Source organism: Bos mutus, chromosome 13 (genome assembly GCF_027580195.1).
Source record: "Bos mutus isolate GX-2022 chromosome 13, NWIPB_WYAK_1.1, whole genome shotgun sequence".
NCBI lineage: Eukaryota > Metazoa > Chordata > Mammalia > Artiodactyla > Bovidae > Bos > Bos mutus.
In genome coordinates, this window is record NC_091629.1 from 8,204,543 (window position 1) to 8,224,824 (window position 20,282).

Here is a 20,282-nt window from a genome sequence, read left to right on the forward strand (position 1 = left end):
ATTGGGTCATTTGTAGAGACATAGATGGCCCTAGAGAGTTTCCTGGCCTAGTTTTTTAAACATTAATCTGAAAATCCAGACTAGTTACTGGTATTGTCAATCACTAACATTTACAGCACATACATCATCCTATTTCTGTAGTTTTAACCTACATTTCCAAATACTGCATTAATTTAAAAGGATGCTGGTATTCATTTACAAAGCTCTGATACTGAGATAGTAAGAATTCATTTATTTAATAATCATTTACCATGTAAAGAAAACTCAGTCAATACATTTGTTTGCTTAACATATTTCCTCAAAATATGGTAAATCAGTGAATCTCATTTATTAAGACAAATGTAGAAGGCATCTTATATGATCACCATCTGGGCTATCCTATGTCTTCTAGAGGATAGGACAAAAAGGAAAAGGAAGCAGGAATAATTAATTTGGGGTCCAATCTGTAAATGCTAGAACTGAATTCTAATTATCAACCTCTATAATATAATGTTAGTTCCCTTAGTCTAAGAACTTTGCTGTTTTCCAGAAGAGTTTATGGGAACATCTGTTTATCTACTTATCTTTTTTTAAAGTGCCTAAACTTAGAATATTCATCTCATATAAAATTCATCTTAATGAAAATCTTTTTATCAAAAGTAATTCCAACAAATTAAGAACCAATTCATCCCATTTCTTTTTAAATATCAGAAGTTTTTTTTTATTAAAACCATGCAGAGTAATGTGTTTTCAGACGTGGCTTTGTATCTTAAAGTATAGTGACAACATGATAGGGTTCTTGCTGTTCTGGAAACCTCAAAGTGGTTTGAAAAAAAGTGGGTTTTGTTTTTGTTTTTTTTCTTTTGCATTTCCAAATGTGGGCCTTAGCTCTATTTTTTCCTGTCAAAAAGCACACTCCCCAGCACCAAACACACCACACACACCACAGTGTGGTCATGTTCACCAAGAAAACATTTTGCCTTTTGTCACCTCCAAGGATGTGGTGAAATAGACGTGTCTGTGCATGCATTAAGAATGGTTCCGGAGGATACAGTGGATGTTATTGTTCAGTTGCTAAGCTGTGTCCAACTCTTTTGACCCCATGGACTATAGCATGCCAAGCTCTTCTGTCCTCTACTATCTCAGAGTTTACTGAAATCGTGTCCATTGACTTGATGATGCTATCTAACCATCTTGTCTTCTGCCGTTCCCTTCTCCTTCTCACTTCAAACTTTCCCAGCATCAAGGTCTTTTCCAGTTAGTTAGTTCTTCGCATCGGGTGGCCAAAGTATTGGAACTTCTCAGGTGGCCAAAGTATTGGAGCTTCAGCTTCAGCATTGACTGGTTTGATCTCCTTGCAGTCCAAGGGACTCTCAAGAGTCTTTCCTAGCACCACATCAATTCTTTGTCACTCAGCCTTCTTTATGGTCCAACTCTCATATCAGTACATGACTACTGGAAAAACAATGGATAAAATGGATACATGAATATATATGACTGAGTCCCTTCGATGCTCACCTGAAATTATGGCATTGTTAATCGGCTGTATCCCAACAGCTTCCCTGGTGGCTCAGAGGGTAAAGAATCTGCCTGCAATGCAGGAGACCCAGGTTCAATCCCTGGAGAAGGAAATGGCAACCCACTCTGGTATTCTTGCCTGGAAAATCCCATGCACAGAGAAGCCTAGTAGGCTATGGTCCATGGGGTTGCAGAGTCAGACACAACTGAGCGACTTCACTTTCTTTGTATCCCAATACAAATTTAAAATTTTTTTAAATAATTTAATTTACAAAAAGAACCATTTCTGAAACAAACAACCAAAAATGAATGGTTCTGGTGGATAAATACAAGTCACAGTTCCCATCATGTTAAGGACTCTGGGCGGGACTAGAGGGGGAAGAGCACGAAGTGATGTGTTTAGTGGAACATCTGTGTTTCTTCTCCTGTGGTTTGAAAGTAGACAGGCAGATACACTTTTCCCATCTCATGACCCAGGCTTGAAATGCATGAAATTACTACAGATAGATTTTTTTTTCAGAACATTAAAAGAATTTGCAGTTCTGTTCCTTGACTGTATTTGGATGGCAAAGCAGCAAGTCTTCAGAGCACAAAAGCTTTCCCCTCTTTTGCCTTGGTTACCCACCTCCATCCACATTTTTCCAACTTTTCAGCTCTTCTCCTGCCATGGGGCTGGTCTCTGCTCCGTCCATTACTATAGAACATCCCCTGTGAATGGTAGTTACAGATGATTCTCTTAGACAGTAATTCTTTGAAAATGTATTATTCCAAGGCTTTCCCACCTCCTTTATAAGTCATCTTCGGAAAAAAAAAAAAGTCAGTCTACACTTCCTGGCTGAATAGTAAGCTTCCAAATAGGGAAAAAGCTGTGGACCAAATATTAAATCGTGAAGTTCATTTCATCTATTCTCAGGAATGACTGACACCCCTTCAGAGACCTACAGTTTATATACAGCTTCTGACAACCAGCTGCACCTCAGCAGCCTGTTCTTCGTCTCTTCTCTTGTCTCCGGGGCAGTGTTCATTATAAAGGGTTTTGGCGGGTGACCGACTTTAATCTCGGTAATCCCGTCAACTCCTTGCAGGATTTTTAACACCAAATAGAGAAGTTTTCTTGGACACCTGCATGTCCAGATTCCCCATCAGCACATAAAACTCTCATTAGCCTGAGAGGCCCACCTAGATGCCTGAGAAATACACGGAAAGTCAGTGTAAAAGGATGCTGTCAAAAGTTTATAGACCAAGAGGCTGAGTTAGACCATTGCCCCCATCTGCAAGTCTTTAGTTTCCAAAAATTCACCCTTGTGTTTGTTTTTGAAACCAAGCCTTTTAGAAGGAGGGAGAAAAATTAAAGGTATGACTTACTGAGAAACTGATGATAAACAAGTCACTTTGTTTGTGCTGAAATAGATGCTATCTAAGGACAGATGTGTGTTGATCTTAAGTGATTTGAAATCTCCCCAATACTGAAGATATTAAAATTTTGTGGGTAGCACACAACCAGTTTTGAAACAGAAATAGATCTTACCTGTACCTATTTAAGGTTTAATAATCTCTTTAAGAGATAGACTGATAGCCTGCAAAGATGTACGTGTGCATAACTGAGGTTACTGCATCGTGGAAAGGTGTTATGTGGCCTGGCCTTGATTCAGAGCCAGCATCAATGCTTCTTCCATGGGGCTGCTTCTCAGAGACCACGAGACAAACACAAAGATCACATAAGGCCTGAAACCTGCATTCATTTCCCAGCCACACAAAATTCACAGTGACAATATCCTGTGAAGATCACATGTTAAGCAGGTGAAGACTTGAAGACCTATAGTTAGACAATGAAATGTTGACGTGGTTACTTTTTCTAAAATACAGAAAGGGCCTCAGAAAAGTCTAAGATACCATATACATCCAATCCGTAAATATCTTGTGGATGTCATGATTGCCAATAACTTGGCTCTGAAATGAAAAGGTTGAGAAGAGGTTGGAGAGAATGATAGATACGGTGAAAAACAGATTTAAGCCCTGTTGCCCTTTAGGGTAAATTCTGGGAGGAGGGACACTTAATAAGTTACTGAGAGTTCTTTTGAGAAACAAATAAAAAGGAACCCTTCATGTGACATGGACCTAGCCAATGAAATTCGTCACTTAGCAGACCCTCCCTTTAAGTGGTGAACTTTTCAAAGGACTGGAAATTCTATGAGTAGTTTTAATATTTGCGGTTTAAACATCAAGATAAGGATAGTCATATTCCTCAACTTAAGAGGACAAATTGGTTGCTCAAATGCTAACATTGACTTGAAGAAAGGCATTTCAGGTCTTGCCAGCAATGTTGAACTGACACAGCATTGCGTTTAAATTCAGCAAATGTGTATTGAGCATTTGCTAAGGATGGGATTCTGCTGTTCAAGACAGATGAATTTAAAGTTAAAGAGGGTTTTTTCCCTCTTTCAAAAAAGTTACAATATAGTTGTGTGAGTGTGTGTGTGTGTGTGTGTGTACGCGCATGTGCTCAGTTGGGTCCAACTCTGCAACCCCACGGACTATAGCCTCCATGGACTGTAGCCCACTAGGCTTCTCTGTCCATGGGGATTCTCCAGGCAATAAAAATGGAGTGGGTTGCCATGCCCTCCTCCAGGGGGTCTTCCCAACTCAGGGACTGAACTCGTGTCTCTTGCGTCTCCTGCATTGGCAGGCAGATTCTTTACCACTGCACCATCTGGGAAGCCCACCTAGCTGCTTCAGGCAAAACCATACACACACACACACACACACACACACACACACACACACACACACACACACACACTCCAATTACTCAAATGACTAGGGGAAAAAAAATATTAGGGTCACTTTCTTATGGTTAATGTGTATAGCAATGCATCACTATGACTGTTATAATAACCAGGAAAAATAACCAAATGGGCTATGCATTAGTATTTTTGTTGGAGGGAGGAGGAGACCACAGCTTGGAATGACTAATTAGCTTGCTTAACATCCTCCAGGTCACTCCTTACAGTCAGAGCCACAGAGGTTCTCCTGGGGCCTGTGCTTTTTTGCCAACATGTGTTGCCTGCATCACCCAGATATTTTCCCTAGCATTCACTGAGGATATTTAATGCGACCAATTCTCTCTGTAGAGAGAGTTCTTGTCTACTCAACTTTTTCCCTCCCTGATGAGAGGGCAGGAATTTGGTAACCTTCAGACTCTTGCATCCAAGTACCTAGCACTTATTTGTGTGATAAAAGAAGAAACTCCAGTCACCAACTTCCCTCCACAGCTTAAGGGACGTGAGACACAGAAATAGCCACCACTGTAAGCTCAGGATCTCAACTCGTGGCCCTTTTGGTTTGAGGAACAACAGTGTCATTTTGACAACAGTGTGGATCCCTGCAGAAAACATCATGCAGTTTTGATGCCATTTCACTGAGGTGTTTTCTTTCAAATGTAGATACAAACAGAGGGTAGGGCTGGACAGCATGCCCAGAGGTTTAGGAGAGAAGGGTCTGACTCATGTGGGCTGAGGGTTAGGTCTTATTCCCAGGAATGCCTGGATTCCCAGAGGTAGTAAAAGCAAACATTTTAGCAGAATTATCTCAGCAGTGCAGTGCATGGGCATGAGCTGAAAGTTTAATTACAAACAAGATTGCATGGTCTCTCTGGTATCCACCCAGCACTTGCTGGTGGGGATGCCTGGATTCCATGAAGGCCTCTGCAAGGAGGGTGTGTATTGGAGGTTGGGGATGAGGAGGACACTTTGCTTTGCTCTCTAAAGGACTTTTGCCAAGAGATACTAGACAGGAGGAAAATGTTCATCATATCAGATATTTTGAAATATAGTTGTTGGGTAGGATTTTTTTTCCTGTGCCCTCTGCTTTTAGCTCATCAACCCTGGCCCCTTCCAGCCAAAATCTTATCCTATCCCGTGAAGTCCAGTTTGAACGACTCAGATGACCTCTATTCCATAAAGCCTGAACTTTCCCCTTGTGCCCATAGTCATCTTCTGAACCTCACAATGACTCATCTGTGGTCACGGTGGCAGTTTTTATTTTCAGTCTTGTCATTTTTTTCTGTGCAGGCCTGCTTGCTTCACGAGCCTGGCATACCATAAATATCTGTTGGATTTAATGGATTAAATGTTTTTATCTGGACCCTTGGTATCCTTCGGTTTACTTTAAATTCACACTTTCAGTTTAAGCACCTACGATGTGTGAAGCTCCATTATTGGCCTTTAAGACACATCCGTGTGGACATGTACCCTGGCTCCATATATCCATTTATAGTTTGCCCAAAATGTTTTTAATAATAAAAAAAAACAATAGTAAATGCTTTGTGTACATAATACCATCCTACTGAAGTTATGTGCAGAGATCATAGATTCTGCTATTACGTTTTAAAGCAGTTGTCGTCCGGACCCCCCTTTATCCATTCCTCTGTTACTGCACCCTCTTTGTTTTGGTCGAGACAGATGTCAGAGGCCAGAGATCTGTTCACAGTCTGCTTGGTCTCACGAGACGTTGATGGACGCAGTCAACTGGATCCATTCCACTTAACCCATCAGTTTGCTCTTGCCTACCGACCCCAAGTGATTCCTACCCATTAAGCCTTCTACTAGGAGAATGCTTTCCTAGTTTTCATGAGTATTACAATTAACAATTGATGGATAAAGCCAAAAGTTATATCAGGAGAGCCTAAGCCAGCCTGTTCCTCCGTGTAGGAAATGCTTGCCAAATCTTTGCTGAGTGAACCTTCTAGCAAGAGCCCATGATATGAGTCCTATGAAACATTTGACTAGATCTGCATCATGTTTATACATATTTGAGGATGATTGCAACTTTTTTGAATTGCAGCATACTTAGTTTTCTTTCTTAAGACATTTCTGTTAAGCAGCTTTTGCTATATAGTTTGTAGGTTAAATTCTTAACCAAGTTTCTAGGGATTACATTTGTTTTGTTCTGAGTGCTTATCCTCTTTCCAGATCAAAGGATTAGGCTCAGGGTTTCCATTTAATGTAACTTACAAATAAGCACTCAAAAAATGTTAATTAAAAATATTAAGCCCTTGAATCTTTTACCGTCCAGCAGCAACTCCCAAGTATCTAAGTTGGAAGAGGGTACAATCTAAGAGTCGTCTTGACCAAGCTACTAAAAGTTTTCAAGGTCCCCATCTGAAAGTGAACTTGGTGCTGCAGTAAGGAATCTTCTTCACTTTAAGGAGGAACAGAGTTCTTGGGTTGGTGTTTGTCTAAAAAATATAAAACAATCTTTCCCAAAGTCTAGGCATTCAATCAGCCTTTCTCCTTAACTCTGCATAGCAGTTTCCAATTGTCTTTGATGCTGATCACTTGTATCCTTAAGGTCTGTATGAACAATGAGTTCATACGATCTCATTCTCACCGCCTTTGTTATCAACATATATACTGCCTCCTGACAACCAGATTTTGCAGACTTAGTGAGTAACTGAGGAATTCTAATGGAAGACTTGTCTGAGTTTTCTGAACACAATTATGTCTGTTCTAGAGAGTATAGAAGGGGGAAAAGAACCCTCAGATTCTGCAAGGAGTGTGTGAAGACACACACCTCCCGTATTTGTCTTAAATATGTGTCATCCGTGAAGCTGAGCATGTTCAGGCATGGGTGTCACAGTCCTGTGGCCTGCTCTCCTCAACATCTTTGAAATGCTGGCACTCTGAGGAGATGTGGACCTGCCTGGCTGTCCCCTCCCAGAGCAGCATCCTCCTGGTTTCCATGTGGGAGTGATTTGAGTAGCTGGGTTCTGGAAATGTCTCTAGTGGGGACCCTGGAGTATTAACCTGTCACATCGAGTCCCTTTCCTTTCCTCCTACCACGCCCCTTGTCAGTTCTAACAGCTACAGCAGCTCTTACTCTTCAAACAGAACCAGATGGAGCTCCAGTTCCAAGTACATACCAGAATTCAAATTTTCTTTTTATGTATGTATTTATTTCTTCTGTGTTTTGGCTGCATCACACGGCAGCTAAGGTCTTAGTTCCCTGACCAGGGATTGCACCCGTGCCCCCTGCAGTGGAAGAACAGTGTCTTAACCACTGGCCTGCCAGGGAAGTCGCCCCGAGTAGTTCTTTTTTAATTCATTGCTTCTGGTTTCTGCAAATATATATGAGAATGAAAGGATACGCCAGCGTACAGAGGCAGTGGAGCACCCAACAGCATGATCTCTTTTATCAGCCGAAGGAGATGGAGGTGAGCCCTTGTTTGGGGACTTCATTTCTCTTGCCCTTTCCTTGTTCTTTTGCGGTACGCACAGTAGTATCAGGGAAGCCAGCCTTTGGGCTGCATCGGAGCTGTGCAGCCTTATCTAGTGTTATTCTAGCTGGTTGACTCAAGTCTTTGGAGAGGAAACTCCATCTGTCCAATCCCTCGGGATTGTTTTCCTACCAACACTGGTTTTGTTGCAACCGGTAGTTTGTTTCCACCCAGCAAAATGCTTTCCTTTCTAGAAAAAAAAATTAATTCAAGCAATTAAGATGAGAAGAGAAAATTGGTGAGGTTCTTCCTGCATTACACTTTTCTTGCTCTTGGATATTGGTATTCTTTACCAGAATTTTAAAATGTTTTCTCATTATCTTTTGCGAAAAATGATCCATCACCACCGTCTTGTTTTTCAACAGCATAAGTGAGTCATTTGCAAAATTTTGCTTTCCAGTAGTCAAGGTAAATGTTCGATGGAGTCAAAGTAATCATAAATAGTTTTAGATTCTCCATAATAATGCAAAAATATTGAATTTGCAGAAAGCATAACTACAAGATTTTGTTTACTAAGAAATTCTAAATTAACTTTTGATAATTGTGATTTTGAAGATAGGAACTGAGGCAGAGCATGGGTGTGGTGGTGACAAGTACACGGGCCACCAATCTGATCGGGAGTGAGAGATTTATCTGGATCAGTTTCTAACATGTGTGTGACTCTGAACAAGGAACTCATGTACTTTGTTTCTCAGTTCCTTTGTCCACAAAACCTCTTCCTTGTATGATTGTTGAGAGCTGAAGAGATAATGTATCTAAGTTTAACCCTTAATAAGATGCCTGATAGGCTTCCCCAGTGGCTCAGCAGTAAAGAAACCGCCTGCAATGCAGAAGACGCAGGAGACCCGGGTTGGGAAGATCCCCTGAAGGAGGGCATGGCAACCCACTGCAGTATTCTTGCCTGGAGAATCCATGGACAGAAGAGCCTGGTAGGCTACAATCCATGCGGTTGCAAAGAGTCAAACATGACTGAAGCAACTGAGGACGGAGGACAAAGACGCCTGACACAGAAGAGTTACCCTATAAATTTTCCATTAATAATGGTAATTTTAGTCATCAGGTTTTTTTTTTTCTATGTAACACGGTAATCATGAAAAAATACATAAAGAGAGAATCGTGTCACCAACTGTAAAATGATTGTATGCCTATTCATAACTGTAAAAAGTCCAAGGTCCCAAGTCAAGGAATGCAGTGATCAGGTGCTGTGAATTAAGCTCCAAGATCCTGGAACAGCACCCATGTTCAGATGCTCAGGCATTATCAGAAAGCATATGTGTTATCTGAGGAAATGAGACAATTGCTTAAAAATATTTTCTTTAGCTTGTAGTGTCTAGTGATGAATTAAACAGCTCTTTGAGTCATCGGAGATGCTCTAAAAAGAACCCAACATACTCCACCTCCCCCCATCAAAAAAAGTATTTTTCCTGTTTTTAATCAGACTTCCATTCTTTGTCTTTTATTTTTTCAGGCTCTCGTACAGACCTGTCTTGGGAATGTTAAACACCGGGAAACACTCCCTTGCCAATGCTCGCTCAAGGGACAGTATTTTATTGAGCAAGACAGATTTTCATTTTAGAAATGAGGCTTTCCACATTCTGATGTTACGCGTAGCTGGTTATGTATTATTGTAGGAAGCAACGATATTTGTTGCATGGCTGGGAGGCTGCATGCTGGTGTTTGACCAGCAGTTTGCAGAGGTTTGCACAATGATTTACTACATGATGCTAAAAATGTGCCCTCTGTCCTCAAGTGATTCCCGGTAAAATGTGTCTCTCTCCTGACTTCTTTTTATCTGGGGAATGTGTTTCCTGTCATTACTAAGACAATGCTATGGCCATAAAGTGCATGTGGGTTAATACCTGCAGACATCTTACAAGGAAGAGGGCGTTAGGGTGGGGAGTTCATCCACAGGAGCTGTAGGACACCATCCCCCGCCCCCGGAAGGGGATGAGGATGGCTGTTTTCTTTTACTAATTCACTTCTCCCCACCCTGAATAAAAGGGGGGCTTTCCTCCACTGTGTCTAGCTGTGTCTTCTCTTTGCGTGGGGAGCACAGTGAAAAGAAGATGTGGGTGTAGACATTCTCCCAGCAGTGTTAGACTTTTATATTTATATTGGAAACAGGATGTCATACTGGGTCACTTCTGCTAATGGTGATAAGCTAACTCAAAGAGTGGCCACTCGAACTCCAAAGGAGTTTGGGAAACTTCTGTCAAATCGCCTACAGACCATCAGATAAATACCAGATGTTTATGTTTGTCTCACACACACACATGGAGTGAGACTTTCCACGATTCTAGTGAAGGCATTTGATGTGCAGCTCTGGCTACACACCCCATCATCACATCCCCTCAACATCACCCTTCATGTTAAATAGAAGTACATCAGACTCGGATATGAAATCACACCCATCTTCCAACTAAAAATAAAGCAGCTGTGAAACAGTGGCATTCTTTTTAAAATAAGAAAACGGTGATGGGAACAGGGCTGATTGGATTTAGGGAAAGCAGGTTAATTATGGTTATTATGTGTCTAAATTTTTACGGAAAGAAAGGAAATATTGTTCAGGACGATGAACCCTCCAAAACACAGAGGGTTGCCATTGTATAGAACTTCTGGGGGTTGTATCTTTGTCTTTTCAGCTGCCTATCTTGGGTCGCCAATCTTGTCTGTTAGACTGTGAGGTTGGGGCGAGCTCATCAGAATCCAGAAAGCTAACCCACCAAGAGGATGGCCAGATTTTGAGTAGTAGTCATGACAACTGCTTCTTTTGGCTTCCAAATGAGCAGAGAACAATCTCTTTAGAGATCAACCCATTTATTGACAAATAATATCTATAGGGATGAGAAAGAAACATGCTAGGTTGTTTAGTGATGTTATTTCATTCATTCATTTCCTTCCCTTTGCCTCTGCCCTTCCCATTCCTCCTTTTCTCTAGAATATTCTCTCCCTTTTTTGTCCCCTTGTAAGTTCCTACCATTCATCCTTCAATAGGTGTCTTAGACATGGAAGTCAACTGTGAGATGTCTCCAACTCCCTAGCTCCCTTCCTCCATGCACTGGCCCATCCTGTAATCTTGTTTGTGTCTCCCATTCTTATTTCTCTTTGTATCTTCATCATTTAATACAGAACTTAGTGGAAAGTTGATACTAAGTGTTCACTGGGTAAATATCAATCAAGGGGAGTAGAAATGTTCACAGGCAGCATACTGATTAAACAGATGATGTTACAACCAGTGGCATTGTTAGAACCAATACCATGAAGCCATTGAAACTGATGGTATAGAAAAATATTTTTAATGTGGAAAATATCCATAAAACTAAAGAAAAACATAGAGGTAATATGACCTTGTATTGGGATGACCAAAAAGTTTTTTCGGGTTAAAAACCTGAACAAATGTTTTGATCAACCCAATAATAACAAAACATATACACAACAGTCACATATATTTTGCATAAGGAAAAAAAAACTCTGGAAGACTACTTTCAGTGGTTATTTCCTATTGGTGGTCTTATGGAGATTGCAGTTTCTTCTTTAGTCTCTTCTGTATCTTAGGAATTTTTAATAGACATCTATCACTTTTCTAGATAGAAAAACAGATACTCCTTGTAAGAAATCTTAAAGGTCTGGATGAAAGTATAGGAAAAACACAATATATTGACTTGAGAGATGGAGAACTGAGCTTTGCACTAAACATCCTGAGGTTCAGTTCAGTTCAGTTCAGTCGCTCAGTCGTGTCCGACTCTTTGTGACCCCATGAATCGCAGCACGCCAGGCCTCCCTGTCCATCACCAACTCCCGGAGTTCACTCAGACTCACGTCCATTGAGTCCGTGATGCCATCCAGCCATCTCATCCTCTGTCGTCCCCTTCTCCTCCTGCCCCCAATCCCTCCCAGCATCAGAGTCTTTTCCAATGAGTCAACTCTTCGCATGAGGTGGCCAAAGTACTCGAGTTTCAGCCTTAGCATCATTCCTTCCAAAGAAATCCCAGGGCTGATCTCCTTCAGAATGGACTGGTTGGATCTCCTTGCAGTCCAAGGGACTCTCAAGAGTCTCCAACACCATAGTTCAAAAGCATCAATTCTGACTTATTCTGCCTACCAGGCCAAAAAGAGGAAACAATCATGTCAAAGAAAAGAGGAAATGTCCTTTTAAGTCAAGAAAACTTTATATGTGAGGGTGCAAAGGCAGAGAAGGCATATCTTTTGGAAGAATAAATACTTGATGTGGCTGAAAGATACATTGAAGGGAGGTGGATGTAGCAGGTGAGACTGAAAAGGTAAATCTCAAACTTCCCTGGTGGTCTAATGGTTAAGATGCCATGCTTCCAATGCAGAGGGTGCAGGTTCGATCCCTGGTCAGGGAACTACCATCACACATGCTGTGCAGCACAGCCGTAAGAAATAAAAAGGTAGATCACAGCAACCTCATGATTAGCAGAGATGGTTTCGACCCTGAGAAAGGTAGGCAAGAGTACTAGAGTGGGTTGCCATTTCCTTCTCCAGGGGAACTTCCCTACCTGGGGATCGAACCCAGGTCTCCTGCATTGCATGCAGATGCTTTACCCTTTGAGCCACTAGGGAAGCCCATAAATAAAAAGGTACATCAAAGCAACGTCATGATTAGCAAAGATAGCTTCAACACTAAAAAAGGTGTAAATACCCAGTAAGTCCTTCTGGGTCTCCCTACAGATACCTGCAGAGTGAGCAGTGGAGCTTCTGAGGCTGATAGTTATCTATCTCCTCCCAAACTCTCAGGCACTGAGAGTTGCTTTTAGCGCAGTCCACAAAGGTCCCCGGGGAAAAAGAATTTACCAGAAGCTCATGGTGTTGCAAGTGAGAGTTTCCAGTACTGGGCTGTGTCTTGTTAAGAGTTCTGGGTACCATTCAGTTTTATTTGCAATGGTTCAAGTCCCAGCTATAATTATTTGGTTGTCATTCATTCTTTCTAAACCCAGTGGCAGTAATGTTAGAAAGAAAAATTAAATGAAATTTCAAGTATCCCAGTGCAGTAAGTAAGAGAATCTGCAGAGATTGAAAGCATAGCAGGAAACCTCATGCAATTACAATGGGAGGTTGTGAATGCATTTCATTGCTGTTAAGAAAAGAACATATCTTTTCTTCTTTATGAGTGATTCATGCACATGCTTTGGGGCCTTTTGATTTGGGACTTTGGACATTTCTTACATTGGGCATCGGGTTAATTCCAGTCAATAGATCCTTCCTTTAAAGTTGGTTGTTTCTAGTGCTAGGATTCTTCTAGTTGACCACCAGTTAACTTCTTATCTTATCCCAAGAACAAAATTTTAAAAATAGGAAAAGGACAACCAGAGCGTGAAGTTCTAGAGCTCTTCCTAATCAGCCTAAGCTGCATGTGCACTCTCGGGAAGTTAATCATTTCCAAACCGAAGACCCATCTGTAGGTTTGACTGAGTTTATTTGCACAGCTCTGCTTCGCGGTCCCTTGAAAGTCAAGGTTTTAAGGGCTCTTCAGGTTGAAGTGGATTGGGTATTGGGCATGAGGGCGTGACTCAGTGGACCGTTAGTAAAGCCTTAAGTGTTCTGAGAGCATTTGAGAACAGTTGAAATTGTTCAGTGCATCTATGTCTAGAGTAGCCATTAACTTTCAAGTTGCAGCATTAAGAAATCAGTGAGTTTTTGCAGCAACCTAAGATCATCTGATTATTTGTTCAGAACAGAGTTAGATTTAGGGTTGCCAGATCACATTCAGAAAAGAACACCCAGTAAAACTTGAACTTCAAGTAAGCAATGAACCTGTTGTTAGAATGTCCCAAATACTGCGTGGGATGTATTTATTTTAAAAATATTTGCTATTCATCTGAAATTCAGATTTCACTGAATATTTTGTATTTTTATTGGCTAAATCTGGTAAACGGGGGCTGCCTCCCATTTTTGAAATGTGTACACAAATTCATACAAAGTGTTAGAGTTAAAAAATGCAAATTTCAGTTAGCAAGTTTAGGCACTTAATAAAAATATGTTGGATAAGTACTTATTTGTTAAATTAAGATTTAGACCATATCTACCATTATCATCTTAAAAATATGTATTTCTAGTAAAGGCTTGCTCCTTTTTTCTTTTAAACCTGGTAAAAGCATTTTGAGCCTGCACTTTACATCTTTAAAATCAGGATAATGAAATAAAGATTGTTTTACACTGAATAGTATCCCCTTCCTTTTTAGATGAAATCTCCTATTGTTGAATTATGTGTGTCCAAGTTGGTTTCTCTGTGGAGGGGCTGTTGCTGTATTTGGTCTTGGTTCAGTTTTGAAGGTATTGGCAACATGTTGATTTTACTGCTCCAAAGGCCTTCAGGAAAAAGCAATTTGGGGAAGACAATAGCCATTCTTTAGGAGACAGGTTGTGCATAAAATGGAAATTGTTAAGGTGTTTATGGCCATGGGCACTGGAGGGTTAATTGAAATATTGTTTCCTTAGATTTGGGTTGTCATGTAGCAACTGGAAAGCCGGATGCGGAAGTTGCATTTGGGGAAGGGGGTGGGCTTAGGGTTTGGGGGGAGTTGTTTTTGTTTTTGTCACCATTTTCGGGGGAAACAGCCTCTTACTACTGAATATACTGTTGAAATATCTTGTTACTGTTAATCAGTCGTAACATGCAATTACTTTTTGTGAACATTATGAAATATTTTGCCAAATATTTGTGCTTCGTTTCTTTAAATCTCTGTATTATACAGAAATACAATCTGGCCATTCCAGATTACAAATCTATGGCCCGTTTCCCAAAGCACAGCACGCACAAGGGTTTTCAGAGTCAGGATGGTTCCAGTCCACATCCTATTTAGAAGGAGGGAGGTTGCTGCAGAGCAATGGGAAATGGGACCATGTGAGACTCAAGTTCTAGTCCAGGTTTCTCCATAACCAGGAGGGGAGCTTATCTTGTTTGTCTTGGTTTTCTGTTTGTAAAATGACATTTATTAATGTACTGTTTAGAAAGTGTCATTAATCTCTTAGAAAATACAGTGATAGGATATTGGTCCTGGTTTTCTCTTTTGTTCCAAGGATCAAGCAATCTTGGTTGCTGGTTGCAAGGATGAGAAAGTTCTCTTCCCCCTGGCGGTTGCCAGCTAGGGCAGTGGCTGTCTTACCATATCAGAGGCTTTCTTGGGGCTGTTGATACCGATGGAACTAGAGTCTATTGACCCCAGATGGAGGAAGACTACACCGTGGTCCCCGCAGGAAAAGATGCTCCACATTACAGAGGTATCAGGATGGGCAACTGATCAAGCTTGTATTGTCTTGTAGGTAGACCTGGGCCTTCTGCGCTTTGTCACAGCTGTCGGGACACAGGGAGCCATTTCAAAGGAAACCAGGAAGAAATACTACGTCAAAACTTACAGAATAGACATTAGCTCCAACGGGGAAGACTGGATCACCATTAAAGAAGGAAATAAACCTGTTGTAAGTTTGCCTGCCTCCTCCTCCACTAATTCAGTCTTTGAAATGGATGATCAATTTTTACTTGTTTGTTTGGGAGCTTGCTGTCTGGCCTGGCTTATTTTTGAATTGATTTAAAATGAAAAGTGCAATTAGAAGTTTAAATCTGACCAAGGGGTCTCATGTTCCCAGATCCAGAAGCCAAAAGGAAATTATACGGATGTTTCCAAGAAAAGTCAATACCAGCCAAATTAAGTCAGACTCAAGAATCGCTTTAAACCTCCCACCGGGACATGGACTATGCGTAGGATAAACACGGTCCCCTTAGAACCCTTGGAGTTGTTTTGTTTTGTCTTTCTCCCCGTGTTTCCTCATTCTCTTTCATAGATTAATTCTTTCTTCCTCTCTGTAATGGGCTGGTTTTAGAAGACTCCTTTTCATCTACCCTCTGCGCCTCACAAACTAATTTACAAGTGTGTTTGGCTGCTTCTGTGCAAATGAACAGAACTAAAGGTGTTCTCTCAGATCCCACGAACGACACACCACCTCCTCACTGCTTTTTGTTGAGGAGGCCACACCATGCCCTGTCCCCCGGGCGCTCTGTCCTCAATTATTTGGAGCTGAGATGTTTTTCTCAGCCTGCTGTTTATTTGAAGTTACGCTTGCTCTGAATTACTAATCAAGAGATTACTGAGAGCTCGTGCTTGCCATTTCCCCAAAATTAAAAGCTTGCCCTGGAGGCTGAGTGAAACATGCAGAATTGATGAGAATGGGAGCAAAGATCCAGGTAATTTGGAGTTCTGGGTTCCAGAAGAGACCAATTAACATGTCCTTGTCTCTCTTTGGAACATGTATGGGCTTAAATGTCTCCTTCTGGGTCTGGAACTGAGAAAGGCCTCCTTGGTGTGAAGTGAGAGGGCTATTAATACCTTTTGAGGGACTCCCCTGGTGGTCCACTGGTTAAGACTCTGAGCTTCCAATGCAGAGGGCACAGGTTCAATCCCTGGTTGGGGAAATAAGATCCCACATGCCCAAAAAAAAGAAAGAAAAAACTACCCTCTGACTAGCTGCAAAGCTGCCACTCTCACTTAGGGCAGGCAGGAAGGCCGCAGCCATAGAGATGCAGCCGTCTGTGGGAGGAAAGTTCTGTGGAGCGGCCAGCTCAAGGCCACTGTCCTGCCCTAGAGGACATGGAGCGGATCCTGCATCTTGGGAAAAAATCCCTCACAGTCACTATTGGTGCAGACCCACTGAGTAAATTCTGACCCTGAGTGTCATGGCTTGTTTTTGTTTTGGAGTCATTTTTTTGAAGGCCTGCTTTAGTTTCAAACAAATGAAAAAGCACTAATGCCAAGGACACACTGACAACAGAAGAACCGGAGAGAGTGGGGAGGGCTGACTCAGCTCTCAGGCCGCCTCTTTAATCCGTGAGCGTTCTTTATCCAAGACCCCTCCTCAGCGTGGCCCACAGTTGTCCACATGTGGGTGTGGAGAGCACACTGGGGCTGTGGAGGTGTCTGACGTGGACACAGCTCACAATCAGTGTCACCTTGGCACACTGAGGGGCTCTAGAATAGGAGGCAGAAAGAACAAAAGGTCGGGAAAGACTGGGTGTGTGTGTGAGCCCTCTCACTGAACCTGAATGAAATCCCCTCGTCTACCCGGAGTCCAGCTCTTGTTGCCTTGCTCTGTACTTTGGGGTCTTTCGGCATGCCCCTTCCCTCCTTTCCTTGGGGAGAGCTGGCCATATGCACCTCAGCAGCAGTGGCCTTTGACCACAGACGCAGCAGCCTTTTTCTGTTGGTGGCCTGTGTGTTCTCACCTGGTTTTCAGGAAACATAAAACGTCCTCAGGGTAAGCCAGCCTGTGGTCCCTCCCTGAAGTGGACCCCCCTGGCCCTTGAAACACTCGCTTGGGAAACTCTGCCCCTTCAGGCAGGTCCCCGTTATTCAGCAGGACACAAAAATGCATTCACATAGATTGCTGCCCAGAGAGATTTGCTGAAGTAGGACAGAAATCTGAAGGCCATCACAGGGTTTCCCTGGTAGTCCAGTGGTTAAGAATCCACCTTCCGATGCAGGAGACATGGGTTCAATCCCTGATCGGGGAACTAAGATCCCACGTGCCACAGAGCAACTAAGCCCAGGCACCACAACTACTGAGCCCACACACTGCAGTTACTGACGCCCGTGGGCCCCAGAGCCGGTGCTCCAAAACAGGAGAAGCCACTGCCAGGAGTAGCCTGTGAGCGACAACTAGAGAAAAGCCCACACAGCAACGAAGACCCAGCACAGCCAGAAGTACTAAGTAAATACATATTCGTTTAAAACAGCAAACAAATAAAGGCCATCACAGGCTGGGATAAATTCCGATACTACATCGTCTCCAGAGAGGGATCCGGCTAACGTCCGACTTAGTAAAAATGCTTGACCGCCTCCCATGGAGCAGGGCTCTTAGGCTAAATGCAATAAGAACTTCTGTCCGACCCATAAGCTCCTTCTCCCCGGGGATGGTGGTCCTCCTCTGCAGACTCGCCAGGGAGTCTCTATGCCTCTGATGGCCCCCATGGTGCTCTAGCTACACAAGGCCTGTGTCTGAGACACGGTACTTTTTACACAGCTGTCTCCACTGTAAGCTAGGGTAAAATCCAGGGATGAGGAGGCTTTCAGTCCCACCTGAGACAAGTCGAGTGGCAGAGGGTTCCACGTGGCAGACAGCCCCCTGCTCCTCGGAGATGTCACCAGAGGACACTGCGTGGCATCATGCCCAGGCCGAGCGGCCCCCACGGATACTTGTGGGAAACCAGTTCGTGACTGGCAGTAATTACACCGCAGCTACATGCCTCATCTTTCTTAGAAGAAAATGACTCATTTTTAAAACAAGAAACAGAAGCCCTGGGAAAACTGATTCTCCATTACATATGATGTATAATTCAGTTTTGATCTTGACCACCGACGCATACTTTTACCAACAACCGCCCCCCCAACCAAAAAAAAAAATTAGAGTCATTCATTCACGTCAGATATAAGATCTTCCATCAAGAAATGGAGTTCAAAGGGAGGAAGCTCCTTGACCTAGAGCTGAACATAACCTAGAATTTTCAAATAGCCAGATCCTACATTGAACTCAAAAATCACTCCTTTGGGAAATTCCTGGGAAAGTAAAACAGTGAAAGTTCCCATGAAATGTCCACCGTATTCTGTACGTTCTTTTGATAATGTTAATCATTTTCCCACTTTTTTAGATAATTGCACATATTCTTTAACAAATGCTATCTTTATAATAATACTTTTAGAGGCTCTATCCTCTCAGAAAAATTGACTAGGACAACATTCTATATGGTTTCCCTGGTGGCTCAGCGGTAAAGAATCCACCTGCAATGCAGTAGATGTGGGTTCAATCTCTGAGTCAGGAAGATCCCCTGGAGAAGAAAATGGCTACCCATCCCAGTATTCTTGCCTGGGAAATCCCAATGAACAGGGGAGCCTGGTGGGCTATAGTCCGTGGGTTTGCAAAGAGTAGGACACAACTGGCAATAAAAAACAAAAATCCTCTCGGAAAACTGAATAGATGATTAGGACAACATTCTATCTTAGACATGGTTCTTATCTGATAGCCATCATTTGGAAAAATAACATGACAAGTTATTAACACCACCTCAACCATGGTAAACAATGAAGAGATTGTAAACAATTTGATAAGCACTTGTGAAAATATTTTTGCATTTGTTTTTAATCTGAAATGTCTGTTATTAAAGGGCCTTTTCTTCTTCCATCTAGATCTTTCATGGAAACACCAACCCCACAGATGTAGTGATTGGAGTTTTTCCCAAACCCCTGATCACTCGATTTGTCCGAATCAAACCTGTGACCTGGGAAACTGGCATCTCTATGAGATTTGAAGTCTATGGCTGCAAGATAACAGGTAAGATGGAAGATCACCTGGTTTTTATGTATGTCAACGTTTAAATATAAGGAGAGTAACTTGATATAAATGGGGTTGGTCATTTTCATTTGATAATTAAGAGCATATGCTTTGGATTTAGACAAAAGTGAGTTCAGATCCTACTGTACTACTTACTCACTGGCTTATTACTTTGAAAGGCAGTTTACTACCTTTCAAAGCCTTAGTCATCTCACCTGGAAAACAGGCATCATGGTGTACTCCACTCAGGGTTGTTGTGATCATGAATTAGCTCGTGAATACGAAGTGCTTACACAGGCTGGCATGTGGAAGGTATTTACAAGTGGTGTCTTTCCACTAGGCAGGTTCCAGGAAGACAAATACCTTCCCTTTCATCCTCCATCTCCTGGTTATTCCATACTGACTACTACTTAGTAGGTTTACAATATATAACTGTTGCTTGAAATGTTCTTCACCTGCTTTGTCTTTTTTTTAATTGGAGTATAATTGCTTTACGGTGTTGTATTAGTTTCTGCTACAACAAAGTTAATCAGCTAGATGTATGCATATATCCCGTCCCACCCTGTAGGCCATCACAGAGCACGGAGCTGAGCTCCCTGTACTGTACAGCAGCTTCCCACTAGCTATCTGTTTTACACGTGGTAGTGTATGCATGTCTTTTAAATCTTGAAGCCTAGAGGTGACCTCATTAGCGACAGCTCAGGAGGAGTTTAATTTGCGGAGTTAATTTATTCTCCTTTTACTCACTAACTGCCCTGACAAAGTTCTCTTAGGTTTTGGCTCAATACATGTCTATCTTTCATTGAATGCATATACTAACATCAATATTAGAAATCGATTTGTCAATATTTCTTGTTTTGGAGTTTGTTTCTTCTGACGTTAATAGGACTTTAAGAGTCTCTTTTAAATTTGGACCAAGTAGGTGGATTATATCCACTTGAGAGTTGAAGATGAGGTACTGGGCGATTAAGTGGCTAAAAAGGTAGGCAGGTCAGGCCAGAGCAGGAAGTAGAAGAAGGATCCAGTTAGTCTCACTGTGTTTCTATGGCAACCAGTTACTGCTCTTACTCGTCCTGTACATCTACTCTGTCTTCTGAAGTAAATAGCACATTTCAAATACCTTTCCTTGTAAGTAAGTAAGCTACAAATTTTTCATTAAAAAAAGTACGAT

The 20,282-nt window shown here is 42.0% G+C and overlaps 1 protein-coding gene across 4 annotated transcripts in view; it reads left to right on the forward strand.

The window, feature by feature from the left end:
* The window catches only part of NRP1 (neuropilin 1), a 147,906-nt gene that overhangs the window by 87,806 nt on the left and 39,818 nt on the right, over positions 1 to 20,282 (forward strand). For all 4 annotated transcript variants that reach the window (XM_070380974.1, XM_070380976.1, XM_005890178.3 and 1 more), the window contains exons 8-9: positions 15,056 to 15,211; positions 18,967 to 19,111. In XM_070380974.1, coding sequence (XP_070237075.1) covers positions 15,056 to 15,211; positions 18,967 to 19,111 — 301 coding nt within the window. The remainder of the gene's footprint in view (positions 1 to 15,055; positions 15,212 to 18,966; positions 19,112 to 20,282) is intronic.